We start from the raw sequence: 16,115 nt of genomic DNA, 5'->3' as shown, positions 1-16,115 counted from the left end.
GCCGCCCGCCCCATAACAAAAGGGGGAGCCGGGCGCGTGAAGCGCTGCGGGGACGCAACGAATGAGAGGCGCCGTCACGGCCGGCCGCCGCCCCGCCGGCCAATAGCGGCCGCGCTTACATAGAGGGCGGGGCAGCACTCCGAGCCGAGCACCGTCCCCCATCCGCCCCCCCCCCCACCCCCCCATCCCCATCCCCGGTCCGGAGCCCCCCGCCCCGCCGTTCAGCTCCTCCCGCAGCGGCTCCTCCGCTGCTACACTGAGCAGACGGGCTGTATTTCACACCCCCCCCCTCCCCACCCCCCTACAAACCCGACGGGACGAGAAAAGGACCACCGCAGGTAAAAAAAAGCACCCGGAGCCCGCACTGCTTTTGTAATTCCTCCTTTGTTACAACGAACCAGAAAGAGGGGATTCCATGGAAACCAGGAGGTCACAACAGAACCGCGGAGGTGGGGATGGGGGGAGCGGAGCCCCCTCCTCACCTCCCGGCGGCGGTGGGATGGGAGGGCCGACCCGGTGCTGCTTACGCCGTAAGGAACGGCACGGAGGCGGAGCTTTGGGCTCTGTGCTCCGCCAAGCGCTGCTCGGTGGGTTCGACAGCACCGGGGGTGTGCGGGGGGGTTGGGGGGGGGAACGTTTCCCATCCCAAAACGCTGCTGTGGAGCCCTGCAGGCACGCGGCCAGCCAGCCCCATAGCACGAACGGCAGCAGAGCCGTCAGATCCGAACAGTTGGGGGGGGGGGGGGGGGGGGGAGGGAATAATAGATAAAAATAATCCCAAAAGGTTTCACACAACAGAGAGTATCAAAACAGGAAAGGAAAACATACTGAAGTCTGATCTGCGGTAGAACAGGGCTGCTCCCCGTTCCCCCGGGTCCTTCCGGCGTCAATCGGGGTTTCCTTTTTTGTTTGTTAAGCTTATGGGTATGGAATCCACACCGACTTCCACAGCAGTCTCTGCAAACACCCTTCAGTCGTTCGTTTCGGGGTCTGTCTGAGCCATGTAGGCGTCCAGCTCGGCGTCCAGGTGTCCTTTTGTTTTCGACATGTAAGCATCCAACTGGTTGTCCAGCTGCTCCTTGGTCAGCGCGGGCCGTGCTGATCCTCTGCCCCGTCCTCTGCCTCTGCCACGGCCGCCGAAGCCGCCTCTTCCCCGGCCCGCCATGCCACGGCCTTGCAGAGACAACACGATGGTTACGGGCTGCAGATGGGGGCTGCAGCAGCTCCTACTGCCCCGCAGCCCACCCCCAGCTGGGGGCTGCGCTGTGCCGGCCCCGCTCCCCCACCCTGCTTTGGTTTCAGCCCCGTGGGGTGCGGGACCCGCTGTGCTCCCAGCTCTGCTGCTTTGAGTTCCAGCCACGCTCAGTGCACCGTAGAAATGGGCCGTAAGGGATCATTTGGTTTCAGCCCTCTGCTGTGGGTGGGATCTCGGGCTTTGGGATGCCATCTGCACATTGCCAGGAGCAGCTCGTGCTTTTAGGAGGCATTACATGCAAACTCCTATGGGGAAGCACCTCCTATTTAGCAGCTACCCCAGGAGACCACAGTGAGCAGAATCCCAGCCCTGCTTTACACAGACCACGCATTACTTAAGTGTGAGAAGACAGCACAGTCTTCCTCAACAGGCTGAGCTCCCCCACTGCACTCCCATTCAAAGCAATACCTGCAGGAGGGGATGTGACAGAGCCCAGAACCCCACAGACAGCAGCACAACGGGGATCCGGGTTAGGCACAAGGCCTGGCAAAGCATTTTGGGGCAGGGAGCTGTAAGTGAGCCCTGTGCTGTGCATCAATACAAATGAAAGGGGTTTGGGGCTGCACAGCTACGCAGTGTGAAATAGGAAGAGCTGATGCTTGTTCAGAGCTGCTCATTGCTGCCCACTGACCTCTGCCGCCGAGTCCTCCACGCCCCATGGCTCCACGCCCCATAGCGCCTCTGCCCGGCCCCCCGCGGCCCCGCAGCCCTCCTCTTCTCAGCCCCATCCTGGGGGCCATTCCTCGGCCTCCCCGCAGCAGGCCCTGACCTGCAACAGAGCATCACAGAACCCATCACTCCTCAGACCCAATCCAACAGCCTCAAAGACCGGGTTACCAACTGCCACGGCAGCAGCACTGCCCCCCAGCACTGACCTCGCAGTGGGAGCCCTCCTCTCAGCAGAGCTCTGCCTCCCCGGCCCCCACGCATGGCTCCTCGTGGCAAACCTCTCTGCCCCATAGCAAGTCCTCTTCCCCCCATGGCTCCGCGGGCGATGGGTCCGGCGGGGCGGCCCAGCCGTGCCTGGATGTTGCTTTTCCCGAGGCGTTGCTTCAAGCTCTTCTGGAATAGATTGTTAAACAACAGGGAAGTCATGCAGCAATCTGAGGACGGCAGCACAGAAAGCAAAGCAACTGCTTATTGGCACTTAGCAAGAGATGGTTGGGGTTTTACTCTGAAAGCAGAGGGTCACCAGCTCTCTGCGACGTGTTATCAAGCTTGAAATAGGAGGCAAACGCACAGCTGCACTCCTCCTTATCAGAGATTGAGCCCTGAGCACAGCCAGGTTTAAGTATTCCAGCTGTATGGTGAAGCAGCTCAGCTGAGAACTTCCCAGGGCTCTCCCTGTGCGTAGGATAACATCCAGAAGCATTCTGAACTTCTGCTGCAGCCCAGTTGTGCAGTGCTGCTATGGAAACACACTGCATGGCTGCACTGCGCTACCCTGCGGCTCCAATTCATGCTCCACACAAACATTTAAAGCCAATCTTTCCCACTTTCTCACTTAAATACAAACTTTAAAGCTTGAAACGGCCTGACAATGAGCAGGCCACGCCAACACCGGCCTGCTGCCCCTTCCCTATAGCTGTGGGGGAGCAGAGAGTTAAAAGCTAGAGGATTTGTTTAGATCTGCTCTGCAGAGGGGGGTTACTTCAACAAACACACCACGACCTGCAGCATTCCCCACTGAGATGAGGGCTAAAGACACTTGCACAAGGAAAACATAATGCTATTCCTTAAATCCAGGCCTGCAGCCTGGCATTTGCAAGCCTCCAAGTATCAGTTTGGTTCATCTGGTCCTCGCAGCCAGCTGCTACCGAGTGCGCCACGAGGGGGTGGAGGTGGGGATGGGAGCAGCCAGCCTCAGTGGGCTCTAAGGGCTGGATACAATCTGCAGCAAGTGTTACTGCAGCTACATTGAGAGATGAAGCACTCGGCAGATCCAGAAACCCAGAATGAGAACACTTCTCTGAAAAAATAGAGAGGAGATATGAACAACCAGCAAGAAAAAAAAAAAATTAACTCAGTAATATTAACCGGTTAAGTTACACAGCATTACTTATCCGAAGCAGTTAATGGCACTTCCTGCAAATCCCTTCATCAGTGCTCATTTTTAATTGTTGGGAACGTTTCTGCACATCCACCACACCCCCAGAAGCCATCAGCCACGCGTGTCTGCCCCTCACCTGCTTCAGCTTCAGAGCAGCCTGCACAGAAGGTCTGTTCTCCATCTGCTGGGCCAGTCTTCTGTTTCTGGCACTGGCCAGCTGCTGCTGCTGCTGCATGGTAGCCCGAATATTCACTGGCATCGGCTGTTTGTTCTTCAGCATGTTAGTGAAGCTTCAAGGTCGAATAAAACGGGTGTTTAAATTAAGCTTTATTACATACATTTATTGGCATTTCATGGTTCTCAAGATTGGATCTCCAGATCCCGTGAACCTTTATGTAAAGAGTGGTACTTAGGTCACGGCATGTGTGATTACATATTCCTTGCTTGCCGCAAGTGTGCAAGAACTGGAAACTCAGGAATGATGCTGTATATTAATTCAGGAGTGATCAAAGCTTTAGGTTACTGATTTTTAGAAATGGAAGAAGGGATGGAAACAAGCGAGAAGCAGAGATGTTGATGACAGATGGAAGAGGACGTCGCAGAGAAGCGGGGCGAAGTTGGACTGCAAAAGCTCCGTCAGCCCTCCAAGAGCTGAGAAATCTGCCTAAAATTCCACGTCATCAGACCGGCTCAGAGAAAACTTCACCCTGGGAAGAGACTGATAGACCTCTACCTCACCACAGCACTGCTGCCACCACCTGAGCGTGCTCACTTGGTTCTATCTGTGGTGCATGAAGACTGGCCTGTCTTTAAGAGCCACGTTGGAGCAGAACACACAGCAAGATGGTAAGCATCGTTAACAGCAACCCGTCAGCTGCCTATTGCATCCCAGGAAAACACCTACAGGTTAAGGAATTTGGACTGACCACAAGCAACCAGGCCAACAGCCTTCCCAGCACTGCACCTCAGCACCTGCCCTCTCTGGAAGAAGCTCCAACCATGGGCTCAGGTCAGCTCGTGCCAGAGCAGGAACTGCACACCAACAGCTCTATCCTTCCTCAGCGATACCAACATCGTTAAACCAAGAGCAATTAGCAAGGAAGCAAAATGTAACCGCAGCATCGCTGTTAGTTGGCACTGCAGAACTGCAAAAGCTTGATGGCATGGAAAAAAAAAAAACAACAGGAGAATACTCAACAGAAAGGGAAAGAAATCAGCACTGAGAAAAGAGAGATGGAGATGAAGCAAAGCGTTTGCCTCTTACAAGGCCCAAAACGTTGTTAGAGGGCCTTTGGGCTGGTGTAGCAGCCTGCTGCATGCCTCTTACAGGCCAGACCACATGCACGTGTGTCAGCCTCGGACAAAGCAGCAAGCCTGCTGCAGCTTTGGTAACATGTTACCATACTGCAGCATCAACTAGATAAATGTAAAAACATGTGGAAGAAAAAGGGAGGGCGTGGGGTTTCTCTCTTTTGGTACAACACATCCCGCCACATTTACGTGTCGAATGGCTTAATTTTAACTGCTATGGACAAATTGCTCCGAAACAATTGCCCTTTTAACCTTCTGTACCACATCTGTTGCAGGTTAAGACAGAGGTGCAATGCCATCTGCTCGTTTTAGTGAGGTTAAAAGAGGGCAGAAACCACGTTGGCTTTTTGGACACCGGACAGTGATAATTAAATACAAATTTTCTTATGAGCTGAAGCTGCTGTTGGCTTCCTCACCGCTCGTTCAGAGACATCTTGGTGGTGCTCTTTAGCACAACCTTCGGTGCTGACTGTGCAGCCATCTTCAGATCAACAGAATCTGCAAAACACAAGAGCCAGGGTTAGCAAACAGCACAGAGGTACTGCATTTACTCAACTGAACGCTCAGAGACCTCAATCCCGGCTCCTCTGGTGAGGAAATCAATAGCCAAGCAGGTAATTGCTAACACACGAGCACATTTTTATTGCTTTTTCTAGCCTGTTGCCATAGAATCACAGAATCAAGAACTGCGAAGGTTGGAAAAGACCTTCAAGATCATCAAGTCCAACGATACAACAGGCTTCATTAGCAAGTTATGACAACTCATTAAGCTGCCTTCTCTTTAGAAAGCTGAAGTTCTGCCTTAGGCAGGAGTAATGCAAGAACATGGGCATCAAAATGGCACCCGAGCATTCAGCGCTGCGCCTCACGACACCGCCACAGCTCCAAAGCTGTCTGTGTGAGTAAGAAGGAAATCCAAACTGCCTTTAAACAGACGCAGGTCCTGTGCTCTGCAATCACACTCGAAGATCACTGGACAAAAAGTCACGTACAAAGACGTTCAGATCCCATCGTTCTGTGCTGCAGCACAGCGGGGCTGGACGTGGCCAAGCAGTGGGTGTGCAGTTTGGATGCTCTCTCCCTGCAGCTCTGATAGCAGCAGAGCTGTGGGCACAGCGTGGCTGCCCAGCATGGGACTCTCATCCACTCGGGCCTGGACTGCTCTGTGGTGATGGACATTGCAAAGCTCGCATCCACAGCCCATACAGACTGATTTCTCCTTTCCTACTATTAGCATCACGCCTAACACTTAACTAACAGCCCAGAACGGCTCACCCCCACGATATGGGAAACAAAGCGTTCTGCTCATCGCGCCTCTCAAACCACCAGCAGGAAACCGAACTAAAACGCACCCACGTCCCTATTTCTTTATTAAATACCACAAATCAGCTGCGCACCGAGTCGAAGCCTGGTCCAACCGATCCCAAGGAGCTGAAGGCCGTGGAGCAGCATCCAAACGACCCCCCTCAACATCCCCAGGCCTGAAGCGACCCCGCGGCCTTCTCACAGCGCGGCCTCCTCACAGCCCCCCCCGCCACAAAGGCACCCCCAGCCGCCCCTCAGAGCTCCCCTCGGCCTCCAGCCCGGTCTCTCACCGAAGCAGACGGTCGCCAGGTCTCCGGTGGGGCTGCCTGCTGGCTGCTAGCGGCTGTGGGGCCGGGGCTGAGCTCCGCCGCCCGCTCCCGCCGCACTCGAGCACCCGCGACAAAATGGCGGCGGCGGTCACAGCGCCCGCCTTCCTCCCGCCGCCCAGAGCACAGCCGGCCAAAATGGCGGCGCACAGGCGCAGTGCGGCGCGAGCACCACGCTGTCTGCTATTGGGCGGAGCGGCTCTGACGCAATAGCCACGCCCCCTGCCATTGGTCACTCCGGGCACGGTGGGCGGGACTTCGGAGAGGGTGGGCGGGACTTCGGAGAGGGTGGGCGGGGCTATGGCTGCGGCCTACCTGCGCTCCCTGCGGGCCCGGCCCTGTGCTGCCGTGCGTGGCGGCGTGTGAGATGCCCATCCCCGCGGCGGGGCCCGGGCCCGTGGGGGCCACCCGGTCCGGTTGTGCCGAGACGTCCGGAAGGCCTCACGGGGCCTCCATTCACCTCCGTGGCCCGGTTGGGCCTGTGGGCTCGCCGCGTTGCGAGGCGCTGGGGCAGGCCGCGGCCCGGCAGACGATGGCGCTGGCGGCCCTGCGCAGCCCGGTGCGGGGAGGGGACGAGATCAGAACCGGTTCGTCCTGCCCCGCCTGGCGCCGTGCCTCGTGTCTCCATGGGGACGACGCCTCCCCCCCCACCTGCGCCCCACAGCACACCCCCCACGCAGGCCGGGGTCGCCCTCCCAGCGCTGCTCAGCCCCGGGGATGTGGGGCCGATGGGTGACCCCGGTGTGGCGTGAGCAGACATCCCCCTCCCCCCCCTTTCCCCCGGGGATGAAGGAGCTGACACAACGCTGCTGGTGGGGTCGATGCCTTTATTGTGGAGCTGGGTCCGTGCGGGACCGCCGGGTGCACGGGGAGCGGGGGGTGAGCAGGGGGTGTGGGGGGGCTCTGCTTTTGGGGGTGCCACGGTTGGGTGCTGTGGGGCTGGAGCCCGGCTCAGGCGTTCTCCCAGAAGAAGGTGTTGCAGGCCACGGTGAGGGCAGCCACCAGAACCACGTACTCCTGGAAGTCCACCTCCCCGTCTCCATTCTCATCCAGGTCCTGCATGATCTTCTCCACGGCCCCCGTGTCCTTCTGGGTCTGGGGGGGGGGGGACGACAGAGGTTGAGCCCCGGGGCTGGCAGCCCACTGGGACGCCCCGCGTGTCCCCCAGCGCAGCCCCTACCTCCAGGAAGCAGCCCAGCTCGCTCTGCAGCAGCTCCTTCAGCTCCTTCTTGCTCAGCTTGTATTTGTCCCCCTCTTTGCCCGAGTAGTGGTGGAAGACGTTGATGAGCGTCTCCATGGCCCCTTCCAGCTGCGACGCCATGGCTGCGGCTGCGGGAGGCACCCTCTGTGTTACGGGGTCAACCCGCTGTGTTATGGGGCCAACCCGCTGTGTTACGGGGCCAACCCACTGTGTTATGGGGCCAGCCTTGGATCGCAGCTCTCCCCAAGCCCCATCCAGCGAGCACTGCCCACCCTGCCCCCCCTGCCCCCCAACCAGATGCCCCACCAAACACCACCAGCGAGGCTGTGGGGTGCCCCACTCCCCCCTTTTCCATGGGGTACCCCTGCTGCGAACCCCCTTGGTGGTACCAAACCATGGTGGGTACCCGTGGGCCGTCCGCAGCCCCGCGCTCACCTGAGCTCCCCGCTGCGCCAAGTGCTGGGCTGGGCTGCCCAGGGATGTTAAATAAGCTCCAGGCCCCCTCCCTCCGGGAGGATCCGATACCGGGGCTGGACAGCCGGGCTGGCACCGCTGGGACGCCCCACGCTGCCTTCGCCGGGGTTGGGATATGGGGTTGCCCCTCTGGCTCCACTGCTCACCCCACACTTGGAGGAGCACTTCCAGCCCTGCCGCTGCTTATGGGGTACTTTGGGGTGCTCTGTGTCTCCCCCGTAACCTCGCGCATCCCTTTTTGCCACTGCTGTGGCCCTGTGGGCCGAGCAGCAGTGGGATGCTGGGGATGGGGTGGGCGGTGGGGCCGACTCTGGGTCAGACCGTGACCCCGAGTGTGACCCCATTGGGCATCCCCCATCTGTCAGCACTGCGCTGCGGGATGGATCCGACCCCGTCCCTCCTCAGCGGCCGATGTGTGCGGGTATCCGGTGTCCTCAGAGCCTGGGGGGGGGGGAACTGGCGGGGGCTATCGGGTAACGCAGCGTGGGCCCCCCTCTCCCTGCGCACAGAAAGGCCCTTGTCCCATTAAAAAAGCCCCACAATCCTTGCCCGAAGGTTGCCTCAGCAACGGTATGGCCAAAGAAACCAGATTCCCAGCCGTGCTGATAATCCTGGCTCTCATTACGGCCCAGCATCCGCGCCGCCCTGCCCTGCCTGCTGCTCCTCCCCATCCCTGGGTGTCCCCCTTTCCCCCCCATAGCGATGCTGAGCCCCCAAACCGGGGCAGTCAGGGCTGTCCCTGATGCGGGGGGGGGCTGCTGGGTGCTGGGCTGTGGTGTTTTCACAAGTGCTGGGTGGTGCCGGACTCTTTATCCCAGATTCCAACCCTAATTTGGGGCTAATTATTATCCTGCTCCCTCCGTTTCCACTTTCCGCGCTTCCTGTCTCTGTGGTTGAGAAATGCTGAAGTGTGGGGACCCCCCGAGCCAACATCCCCCCATCTGTACCACCCTGACCCCGTGGGGGTCCTGAGCCTGACCTGGGCTGCAGAGCTGAAGGGGGGGGGGGGGAGGAGGGGGAGGATTTGGGGTGAATTGCAGCATTCTGGGGGCTCTGCTGCTGTCCTGCACCTGGAACAGCTACAGAGGGGGTCTGGATGGAGGTGAGGAACCCAGATGGAACTGGGTGGGTGCAGAGGTCTGGATGGAGAGGGTGGTCCCGGGGGGGAAGCAGAGGCACTGCGTCACTCCAGGGCACGCTCCCTTTTTGCATTAGGACCCAGCAGCCAGCATGGGGCAGGGACAGAGCCCACGCCATTGGGGGGAGGCTGTGCGCAGCCCAACGTGGGGAGCAGACCCCGGTGTCACTCACGTGGCAGTGTTGGTGTTGGGGGGGTCGGCAGCGGTGTTACCCCCGTCCCCGTCTCAGCGATGGGCAGAATACGGCCGCCCCTTCCGGGTCTGCCTGGCCCTGGCACTGCATCGCCTGCACAGCAGCTGCAGGACTGCCCAGGGTGTAAAAATAACCCCGATCCCTGCAGCCTTTGGGGCGGGTGGGTGATGGGAGCCAACTGGTGGCTGTGCAGCTCCCGTTTGCTGCGCCGAGCTCTGGGCGCTCTCAGCTGGGCTCTGCCCCACTTCTATCAAACCCCAAACCTTCCTGAGAGCAGGGAATGCTCGGGTGTTCCCTTAGAGGTGGGACGGGCCGGAACCACCAACCCAAAATCACATCGGGCCGGGTGGGGGGGTCCGTCCAAGGAACGGGACCGCAGCGGTGCCACCCGGCGTGGCTGCACTGGCAGCTCCCCAAGACGGCTCTTACCAAACTGGGAGCAGCGAGGGACGTGCCAGGAGGTTTACACACAGCCTGGAACAGGTTTCAGCCTCTGCGACTCCCGTGCTCCACTTTGACCCAGCTAAACCAGTTGCTCCAGTTGCTGGTGCCGGGGCTGGGCTCTATCTTGTCTGTCCGATCCATCGCCGGTGCTTGGAAGAGGCATTTCCATCCCTGGAGTATGGGAGAGGGGCAGCTGCTGGCTGTGCGCTGTGCCGCGGTTGGGGCCGTGGTGGTGGCACGTGGTGTGGTGGCCTCATCCCATGACTTCAACGGATGGGGTGGGCCATGAGTCCTCACGCACAGCGTGCGCCGGTGTGGGACGGTGCCCGTGGTGGCCACAGCCCCCGGTGACCCTCCCTGGTGGAGCAGGACGGGTTGGGACAGCATCAGGATGTGGCGGTGGGCACTGACTCCACATCTGACCCCAAGCTTTCACCCCAGGACCTGCAGCCCCTGCCATGCTCACTCGTCCTGATAGCGTTGGGCACCCCGAGGCCACCACTCCCCACGTGTCCCCTCCCGGGGCCATGCAGCGTCCGCTCCCTCCTCACCCCATCCTGGCACCCCGAATTCCAGGGGCGACGAGTCACGGCCCGCCTGGCTTTGGGGCTCTGACTCAGCCCCAACCTGTCCCCGTCCCTTCCGAGCCTGACTCACCCCAGCGGTTTCCCATCTCCGTCCCCTGACGTTGGGCTCAGCGGAAGGGCTGTCCCCGTCCCCCCGTCACCCCGGGATGGGGACGGACCGGATGGAGCTCAGGAAGGCAATTCCTGCCCCGTGAGCTGGTGTGACGGGTGTGCGGGTGGGGACGGGCTGCCCGCTGCTGGAGTCACCCTGTCCCCATGGATGGGTGGAAAGGGTGCGTCAGGGATGGTGACGCTGCCCTGCGCCCTGCTCCACGTCCCCAAAATGGGTGACTGTGGGGTCCCCAAGGGCCGTCCCTGCATCCACGCACAGCGGTGGTGGGGCTGCTCACCCCGTCCTTCACCTGGCCTTGGGGACACCCCAAAAACCTCTGCCCTGGTAGGGACCAAGGCTGGCCAGCAGTTGGGGGGACTCTGCTGTGCTCCTGCTGGGGAGGGTCCCCGTGTCCCCTCCATCCCATGCCATGGGGACGGCTCAGGGCGCCGTGGGAATGGCTGTGCCGCAGCGTAGCTGTGCCGGGGCTGCCATACACCGCGATTACAGAGCGGCTCTCGGGCAGTTCCAACCTCCTAATTAATTTGGATTAATTAATTTTCACAAAGCCCACTATAAATAGGGGTGATGTCAGCCGGTGGTGAGTCACAACTCTCACTCGGAGAAGGGCGATCCTGGCCCCAGGTCTGCAGCTGGGATGAACTGCGGTGTCGTGGGATGAAGGGGACAAAGGGGACAGCGTTCCCATCCCATATGTGTCCCCGTTCCCATAGGAGCAAAGCAGAACCGCAGAAGCACGGGGGAGGGCACACACCTTGCACCCAACAGTGATCCGGGTGGCTCAATGCAGTGAGCGTGCCCCGGGACCCCACGGTTCATCCCATAGGCCATCCCATGTTCCCACTGCGCGGTGCTGTCTGTGCATGGAGCACTCAGGCTGCTGCTGTGTGGGGAGGGGACGGGAAGCTGCTGCCGGGCGGTGTCTGCAACGGGAAACCCAACGGGAAGCCCTGCACGGGGGTGAGGGACCACGCGCTGCTATCCACCGCTGTAAGACCCCGTGGGGGGCTGCAGCTGAGTGGGGTAAGTGGGATCACCACCCCATTCCCACCCTCCAGCAGAGGCCGTAGGGCCCCACGATGCCACCCTCCCCTTCCGGGTGTCCTCTGCCCTCCCTCTGTGGCACATGGTGGCTGTGGGGGGGGTCTTCACCCCCGCAGTGCGGAAGGGCAGCCCCTACTTCTGCAGGGCTGAGGCCACTCAAACTCGCTGCACCCTATTCTGGGAATGGTGGGGGTCCCCATGTCCCATTGGGCATCACCCCCCCCTCCCCCTCCCCCCAGGACACTCTTCTCCCTGCAGCCCCCATGGCTGCAGCTGAGCTGACCCCAGTGGAGATGGCCATCGAGACCATCGTCTCCGTGTTCGTCTCCCACGCGGGGAAGGAGGGTCGGATGGGGACATTGACAGCCACCGCGTTCCAGGAGCTGCTCCGGCTGCAGCTGCCCAACCTGATGAAGGTGAGGGGGGGCTGTGGAGGGCTGGGGGTGACGGTGGGGGTCCTGGTCTCCGTGGGGCACTCTGAGCTGTGGGGCTGCTCCCATTGTGAGAGTGGAAAAGCAAAAGTGAAAACGCCAGGGAAGGGCTGAGGTGCTGCAGGGCTGGGGGGGGGGGGGGGGGGGGGGGCTTCTGTGCTGGGGGGGACTGACAGCGTCCGTCTGTCCATCGGCCCCTCCTGTTTCCTTGCTCTGGGCTGGCGCTCGCTGCTGCGGGGCTGCCCCTCATGTGATCCCCATGTGGGGACAGAGGTGTCCCCTTGGAGGTGGCGGCCATCTGTCCCCACGCCATCCCCACAGGACGTCCCCTCCCTGGAGGAGCAGATGCGGGCGCTGGATGTGAGCACTGAGCAGGAGCTGACTTTTGAAGAGTTCTGGAAGCTGATGGGCGAGTTGGTCCGGGCCCTGTGGAGGGAGAAAGAGGGGAGGAAGAAGTGATGGGGATGGGGAGGACGCTCATGAAGCAAAATAAACAAGTTTTCATGGGCCTGGACGTCACTGCTGTTCTTTGTGGAGCCCCCCCATGCAAGCAGCACTGTGGTCCAGCTGTGCCCCACACCATGGAATCACAGAACCATTAAGGTTGGAAAAGACCTCTAAGATCATCCTATCCAACCACCAACCTATCACTGCCATGCCCACCAGCCGTGTCCCTCAGTGCCACATCCGCACGTCTCTTGAGCAGATGGTGCCATCTCCAAACTGTCTCCGTGCTGATCTGGATTGCGGGGTCCCACCTGCACCCCACGGACACAACGAGGGGGTCCCACAGAGCAGCAGAACGCACCCACGGCACTGCGGGGCTCAGCAGTGATGTGGTGGCGGCTGTGGGCAGCAGCCACCTTCAGGCCACCTCTGCAGGGTCACCTGGGGATGCAACCCACTGCATGGTGCATGGTACCGGGTGCTCAGTGCATGGTATCCATTGCATGGTGCATGGTACTGGGTGCTCAGTGCATGGTACCCAGTGCATGGTGCATGGTACCTGGTGCTCAGTGCATGGTACCCAGTGCATGGTGCATGGTACCTGGTGCTCAGTGCATGGTATCCAGCGCATGGTGCATGGTGCATGGCACCTGGTGCTCATGGCATGGAACCTGGTGCATGGTGCATGGTACCTGGTGCCCAAAGCATGGTTTCCACTGCATGGTGCATGGTACCTGGTGCTCAGTGCACGGTGCCCAGTGCATGGTATCTCGTGCATGGTGCATGGTACCCGGTGCCCAAAGCATGGTTTCCATTGCATGGTGCATGGTACCTGGCACTCAGTGCATGGTACCTGGTGCATGGTGCCTCCTGTTCAGTGCATGGTGCCTCCTGTTCAGTGCATGGTGCCTGGTACCCGGTGCCCATTCCCACGCAGCACTGCGTGGCCATGCCGGATGGGAAGCGCTCGGTGTGGCCGCGCAGGAGGCGTTTCCCAGCCCCACGCTGGCCGGGGGCCAGGCTCCCAAATGAGGCTCCTTGCACCACACCGTGCAGGGAGCTCCCACTCACACCTCCCCGGTATAAAACCCCGCAGCAGCGCAACGCGCGCACAGCCGGGACAGCCCTCGCAGCAGGTAAGTGGCCCGGCCCAAGCAGGGGAGGGGAGGTGGGGGGGGGGGTTCCCCGTGCCCAGGGGTCCGCCACCCCCCCCCCCCCCCTCCCACGCTCGGCTCTGCCACGACTTGCAGGGACGCTCCCACCCCCGGGACGTGTCCCGGCAGCTCGGCGCATCCCAGGGCGTCTTCCTCGCCCCGACGCCGAAGGAGGGGAACGCTCCCCCGAAGCCAACGCTGATCGCGGCTCTCTTCCCCCCCTCACCCCCTTCCGGCAGCACCCCAAGATCCCCCCGAGCAGAGGGACTGCAGACCCCGCAGGAGCAGCATGGGCCAGTGCAACTGCCGCAAGAAGCGCAAGGTCTGCGGGCGGCGCCGGCGCTGGGAGGGCTGGGAGCTGTGGGGCGTAGTGGGGGGGACACTCTTGTCCCCATTGCTCGGAGCTTGGGGTGCTCTGGGCTCTGTGACCCCCCTACCCCCCACCCCACGGGATGCATTTGGATTTGGGGTCCCCTCCCCCGGGATGAGTTTGGATTTGGAGATATTCCCCCGATTTGGGCAGGCGGTGCTGGGAAAGTTTGGGGGTTTGGAGCTCCGTGCAGCCTCTCCGAGGATGGCAGAGTGGCCTCCGCGCCCCTCAGCTGTGAGCACGTGCCCACCTGCATCCCTGGGGGGGGCACTGGGTGCTCTGCACCTGCGAAGGCCTCGGCGGGGGGTGGGGGCTCCCGAGATGACTGTTTTCTCCCTAATGGCCCCATTGCCTGATGTGGTTTCGGGGTGTTTCGAAGGGAAACCGCAGCGCCCCGTGAATCACCCTCGTTTCCCTTCCAATGCAGCTCCTGCTAATTAGCAGTGGGGTCGGGGAGCTGCGCTGGGTCAGGATGTGCCCCCTCCCCCCCCCCCCCCTCCGCTCGGTGAGGTTGGGGTCTGCAGCCCCGTAGGGTGGGGATGGGTGGCCCCGTGATGGGCACTGACTCACAGCTCCATTGCCACTTGTGCAAAGAGAGGAAGAACCCATCCTGCCCCGCGCGGGGGTGTGTGCCTGGGGATGGGGCGGGGAGCGGTGGGGGGGACGGGGCCACCGGGGGTCGTGTTGGGGTCTTGGGAGCAGGTGGAGGGGTACGGGAGCAGCGTGTGGGTATTGGGGCGTGCAGAGCCTGGTGGATCTGGAGCTAAAGGGGGGACCACACGTCTGTAGGGGGGGTCCCACATCGGGATGGAAGGGTGATGCAGTGGGGTGGGGGGGTCCTGCATGCGTACAGGTGGTCCTACAGTGGTGTGGAGGGGAGTCACATCTGTATGCGGGTCTCAGGTCTCTGTAAAGAGGTCAGCACCGGTATATGGGGCCCCACATCTGTATGGGGGGAACCCACATCTGTATGGGGGCTCGCATCTGCATGGGGGGCTCGCATCTGTGCAGAGGGCCGTCGTATCCGTAAGGGAGGCCCATTGCATCGGTGTAGGGTGGTGGCACAGAGCATTAACACGTCTGCCACATCCTTCCCGGGGTGTCCCCTCCCTCCTGGGGTCCCCTCACTCCCTCACACCCCCTCCCCCCCCCCCCCCATCACCCCACAGGACAACCAGGAGCTCACCGACGTGGAGCGCGCCATCGAGACCGTCATCAACCAGTTCCACTGCTACGCCGTGAAAGGGCAGAAGGAATACCTGACCCCCAACGAGATGCGGGAGCTGGTGGTGCAGAAGCTGCCCCATTTGGGGAAGGTGGGGACACAGCTCGGGGACGGGGGGGGGGGGTGACTGGGGACCCCACCTCTTGTCATCGCTCTGATGGTTTTTCTGCCCCTCCGCAGTGTGTTGGACCCCTGGATGAGAAGATCGAGTGCATGGGAGACCCCGATGAGGCCAAACTGGAGTTTGGGGAGTACTGGGACATGATGGGGGATGCGGCCAAGGGCTGTCGGAGGAAGTAGGGCCGGGGGGGTGGGAAGGCACCACTTCGACCCCGCGCCGCAAGGAGCTCCTCGGCCCCGCAGTGCTGCAGCGAGAGGGACTTTGCTCCTTTCCCCCCAAACCCCTCCGATGTGGGGCTCCGGATCAGCCCCGATGGCACTGTCGGTGGTTTGGGGGTGTTTTCTGCCCCCCCCCCCCCCCCCACCCCTCCCCGTCCTCCATCCTGGTGGCCACGGTCCCTGCACAGGGTTGGGGTCCCCGTGCCCCCTCTGATGGCTGCGCTCGGGGTGGGCCGGTGGCGGGATGTCAGCTGCTTGCGGCACGTGCAACCGTTTTTTGTATAAATTAATAAAGGAAAAATGGAACAAAACAACAGCTGGAATGGGACGGCCTTGTTCTGTCGTGGGATAAAGGGAAAGGGAGGGATGGGGCTGCGCATGGCTCGCTGCTGGGCTGCACGTCCCCACTGCAGAGCACAACGGTGCGCAGTGCGATGGGGGCTGTGAACGTGCATGGGGTGCTGCCGGTGTGCATGCAATGCTGCTGGTGTGCATGCAGCGCTGCTGGTGTGCACAGCTCTGTAGGTGTGCATAGGGCTGCATGGGGTGAGCGTGCACGGGATGCTGCGTGGTGCTGTGGTGTGCGGTGCCCACGTCTGTGGTTCCCACAATGGGGACCCCACGGGCAAAGCAGCACCTGAGCTGTGGATGTGTGGCTCTACGGTGCTCACGTGCTGGGCTGGGGGAGCCCTGATATTTCTGGGGTTG

At 61.3% G+C, this 16,115-nt stretch overlaps 4 protein-coding genes across 16 annotated transcripts; 2 read left to right on the top strand and 2 right to left on the bottom strand.

Annotated features, from left to right (window-relative positions):
• Positions 1-365: 365 nt before the first annotated feature.
• CHTOP (chromatin target of PRMT1) lies at positions 366-6,810 on the bottom strand. 5 transcript variants are annotated; one of them, XM_015298558.4, is made up of 6 exons: positions 6,563-6,810; positions 5,033-5,114; positions 3,442-3,595; positions 2,131-2,317; positions 1,887-2,024; positions 366-1,173 (listed from the first exon to the last, which is right to left on the bottom strand). In XM_015298558.4, exons 2-6 carry the CDS (start codon positions 5,095-5,097, stop codon positions 971-973), a joined length of 747 nt encoding a protein of 248 aa, XP_015154044.1. In that variant the 5' UTR covers positions 5,098-5,114; positions 6,563-6,810; the 3' UTR covers positions 366-970. The 5 variants fall into 5 exon arrangements, with proteins under 5 accessions (XP_015154044.1, XP_424013.3, XP_004948273.1 ...); XM_424013.8 differs by lacking the exon at positions 6,563-6,810 and adding an exon at positions 6,212-6,390; XM_004948216.5 differs by lacking the exon at positions 6,563-6,810 and adding an exon at positions 6,212-6,390 and having other exon boundaries at positions 2,131-2,314.
• A 244-nt stretch (positions 6,811-7,054) lies between these two features.
• S100A1 (S100 calcium binding protein A1) lies at positions 7,055-10,394 on the bottom strand. 7 transcript variants are annotated; one of them, XM_046903863.1, is made up of 4 exons: positions 10,250-10,394; positions 9,684-9,869; positions 7,428-7,576; positions 7,055-7,342 (listed from the first exon to the last, which is right to left on the bottom strand). In XM_046903863.1, exons 3-4 carry the CDS (start codon positions 7,566-7,568, stop codon positions 7,199-7,201), a joined length of 285 nt encoding a protein of 94 aa, XP_046759819.1. In that variant the 5' UTR covers positions 7,569-7,576; positions 9,684-9,869; positions 10,250-10,394; the 3' UTR covers positions 7,055-7,198. The 7 variants fall into 7 exon arrangements, with proteins under 7 accessions (XP_046759819.1, XP_046759818.1, NP_001384630.1 ...); XM_046903862.1 differs by having other exon boundaries at positions 10,356-10,394; NM_001397701.1 differs by lacking the exon at positions 10,250-10,394 and having other exon boundaries at positions 9,684-9,918.
• Positions 10,395-11,315: 921 nt separating this feature from the next.
• On the top strand, positions 11,316-13,796 carry S100A13 (S100 calcium binding protein A13). Of its 2 annotated transcripts, none has more exons than XM_025143490.3 (4): positions 11,316-11,420; positions 11,700-11,857; positions 12,194-13,455; positions 13,570-13,796. In XM_025143490.3, exons 2-3 carry the CDS (start codon positions 11,705-11,707, stop codon positions 12,329-12,331), a joined length of 291 nt encoding a protein of 96 aa, XP_024999258.3. In that variant the 5' UTR covers positions 11,316-11,420; positions 11,700-11,704; the 3' UTR covers positions 12,332-13,455; positions 13,570-13,796. The 2 variants fall into 2 exon arrangements, with proteins under 2 accessions (XP_024999258.3, XP_428126.8); XM_428126.8 differs by having other exon boundaries at positions 11,681-11,857.
• On the top strand, positions 13,269-15,721 carry S100A14 (S100 calcium binding protein A14). Of its 2 annotated transcripts, XM_025143485.2 has the most exons (4): positions 13,269-13,455; positions 13,713-13,795; positions 15,013-15,159; positions 15,249-15,721. In XM_025143485.2, the coding sequence occupies exons 1-4, from the start codon at positions 13,269-13,271 to the stop codon at positions 15,366-15,368; spliced, it is 537 nt and encodes a 178-aa protein (XP_024999253.2). In that variant the 3' UTR covers positions 15,369-15,721. The 2 variants fall into 2 exon arrangements, with proteins under 2 accessions (XP_024999253.2, XP_046759985.1); XM_046904029.1 differs by lacking the exons at positions 13,269-13,455; positions 13,713-13,795 and adding an exon at positions 14,289-14,553.
• The last annotated feature ends 394 nt before the right edge of the window (positions 15,722-16,115 follow it).

Source organism: Gallus gallus, chromosome 25 (genome assembly GCF_016699485.2).
Source record: "Gallus gallus isolate bGalGal1 chromosome 25, bGalGal1.mat.broiler.GRCg7b, whole genome shotgun sequence".
Taxonomy (NCBI): Eukaryota; Metazoa; Chordata; class Aves; order Galliformes; family Phasianidae; genus Gallus; species Gallus gallus.
This window is presented reverse-complemented; position numbering and strand designations above follow the sequence as displayed.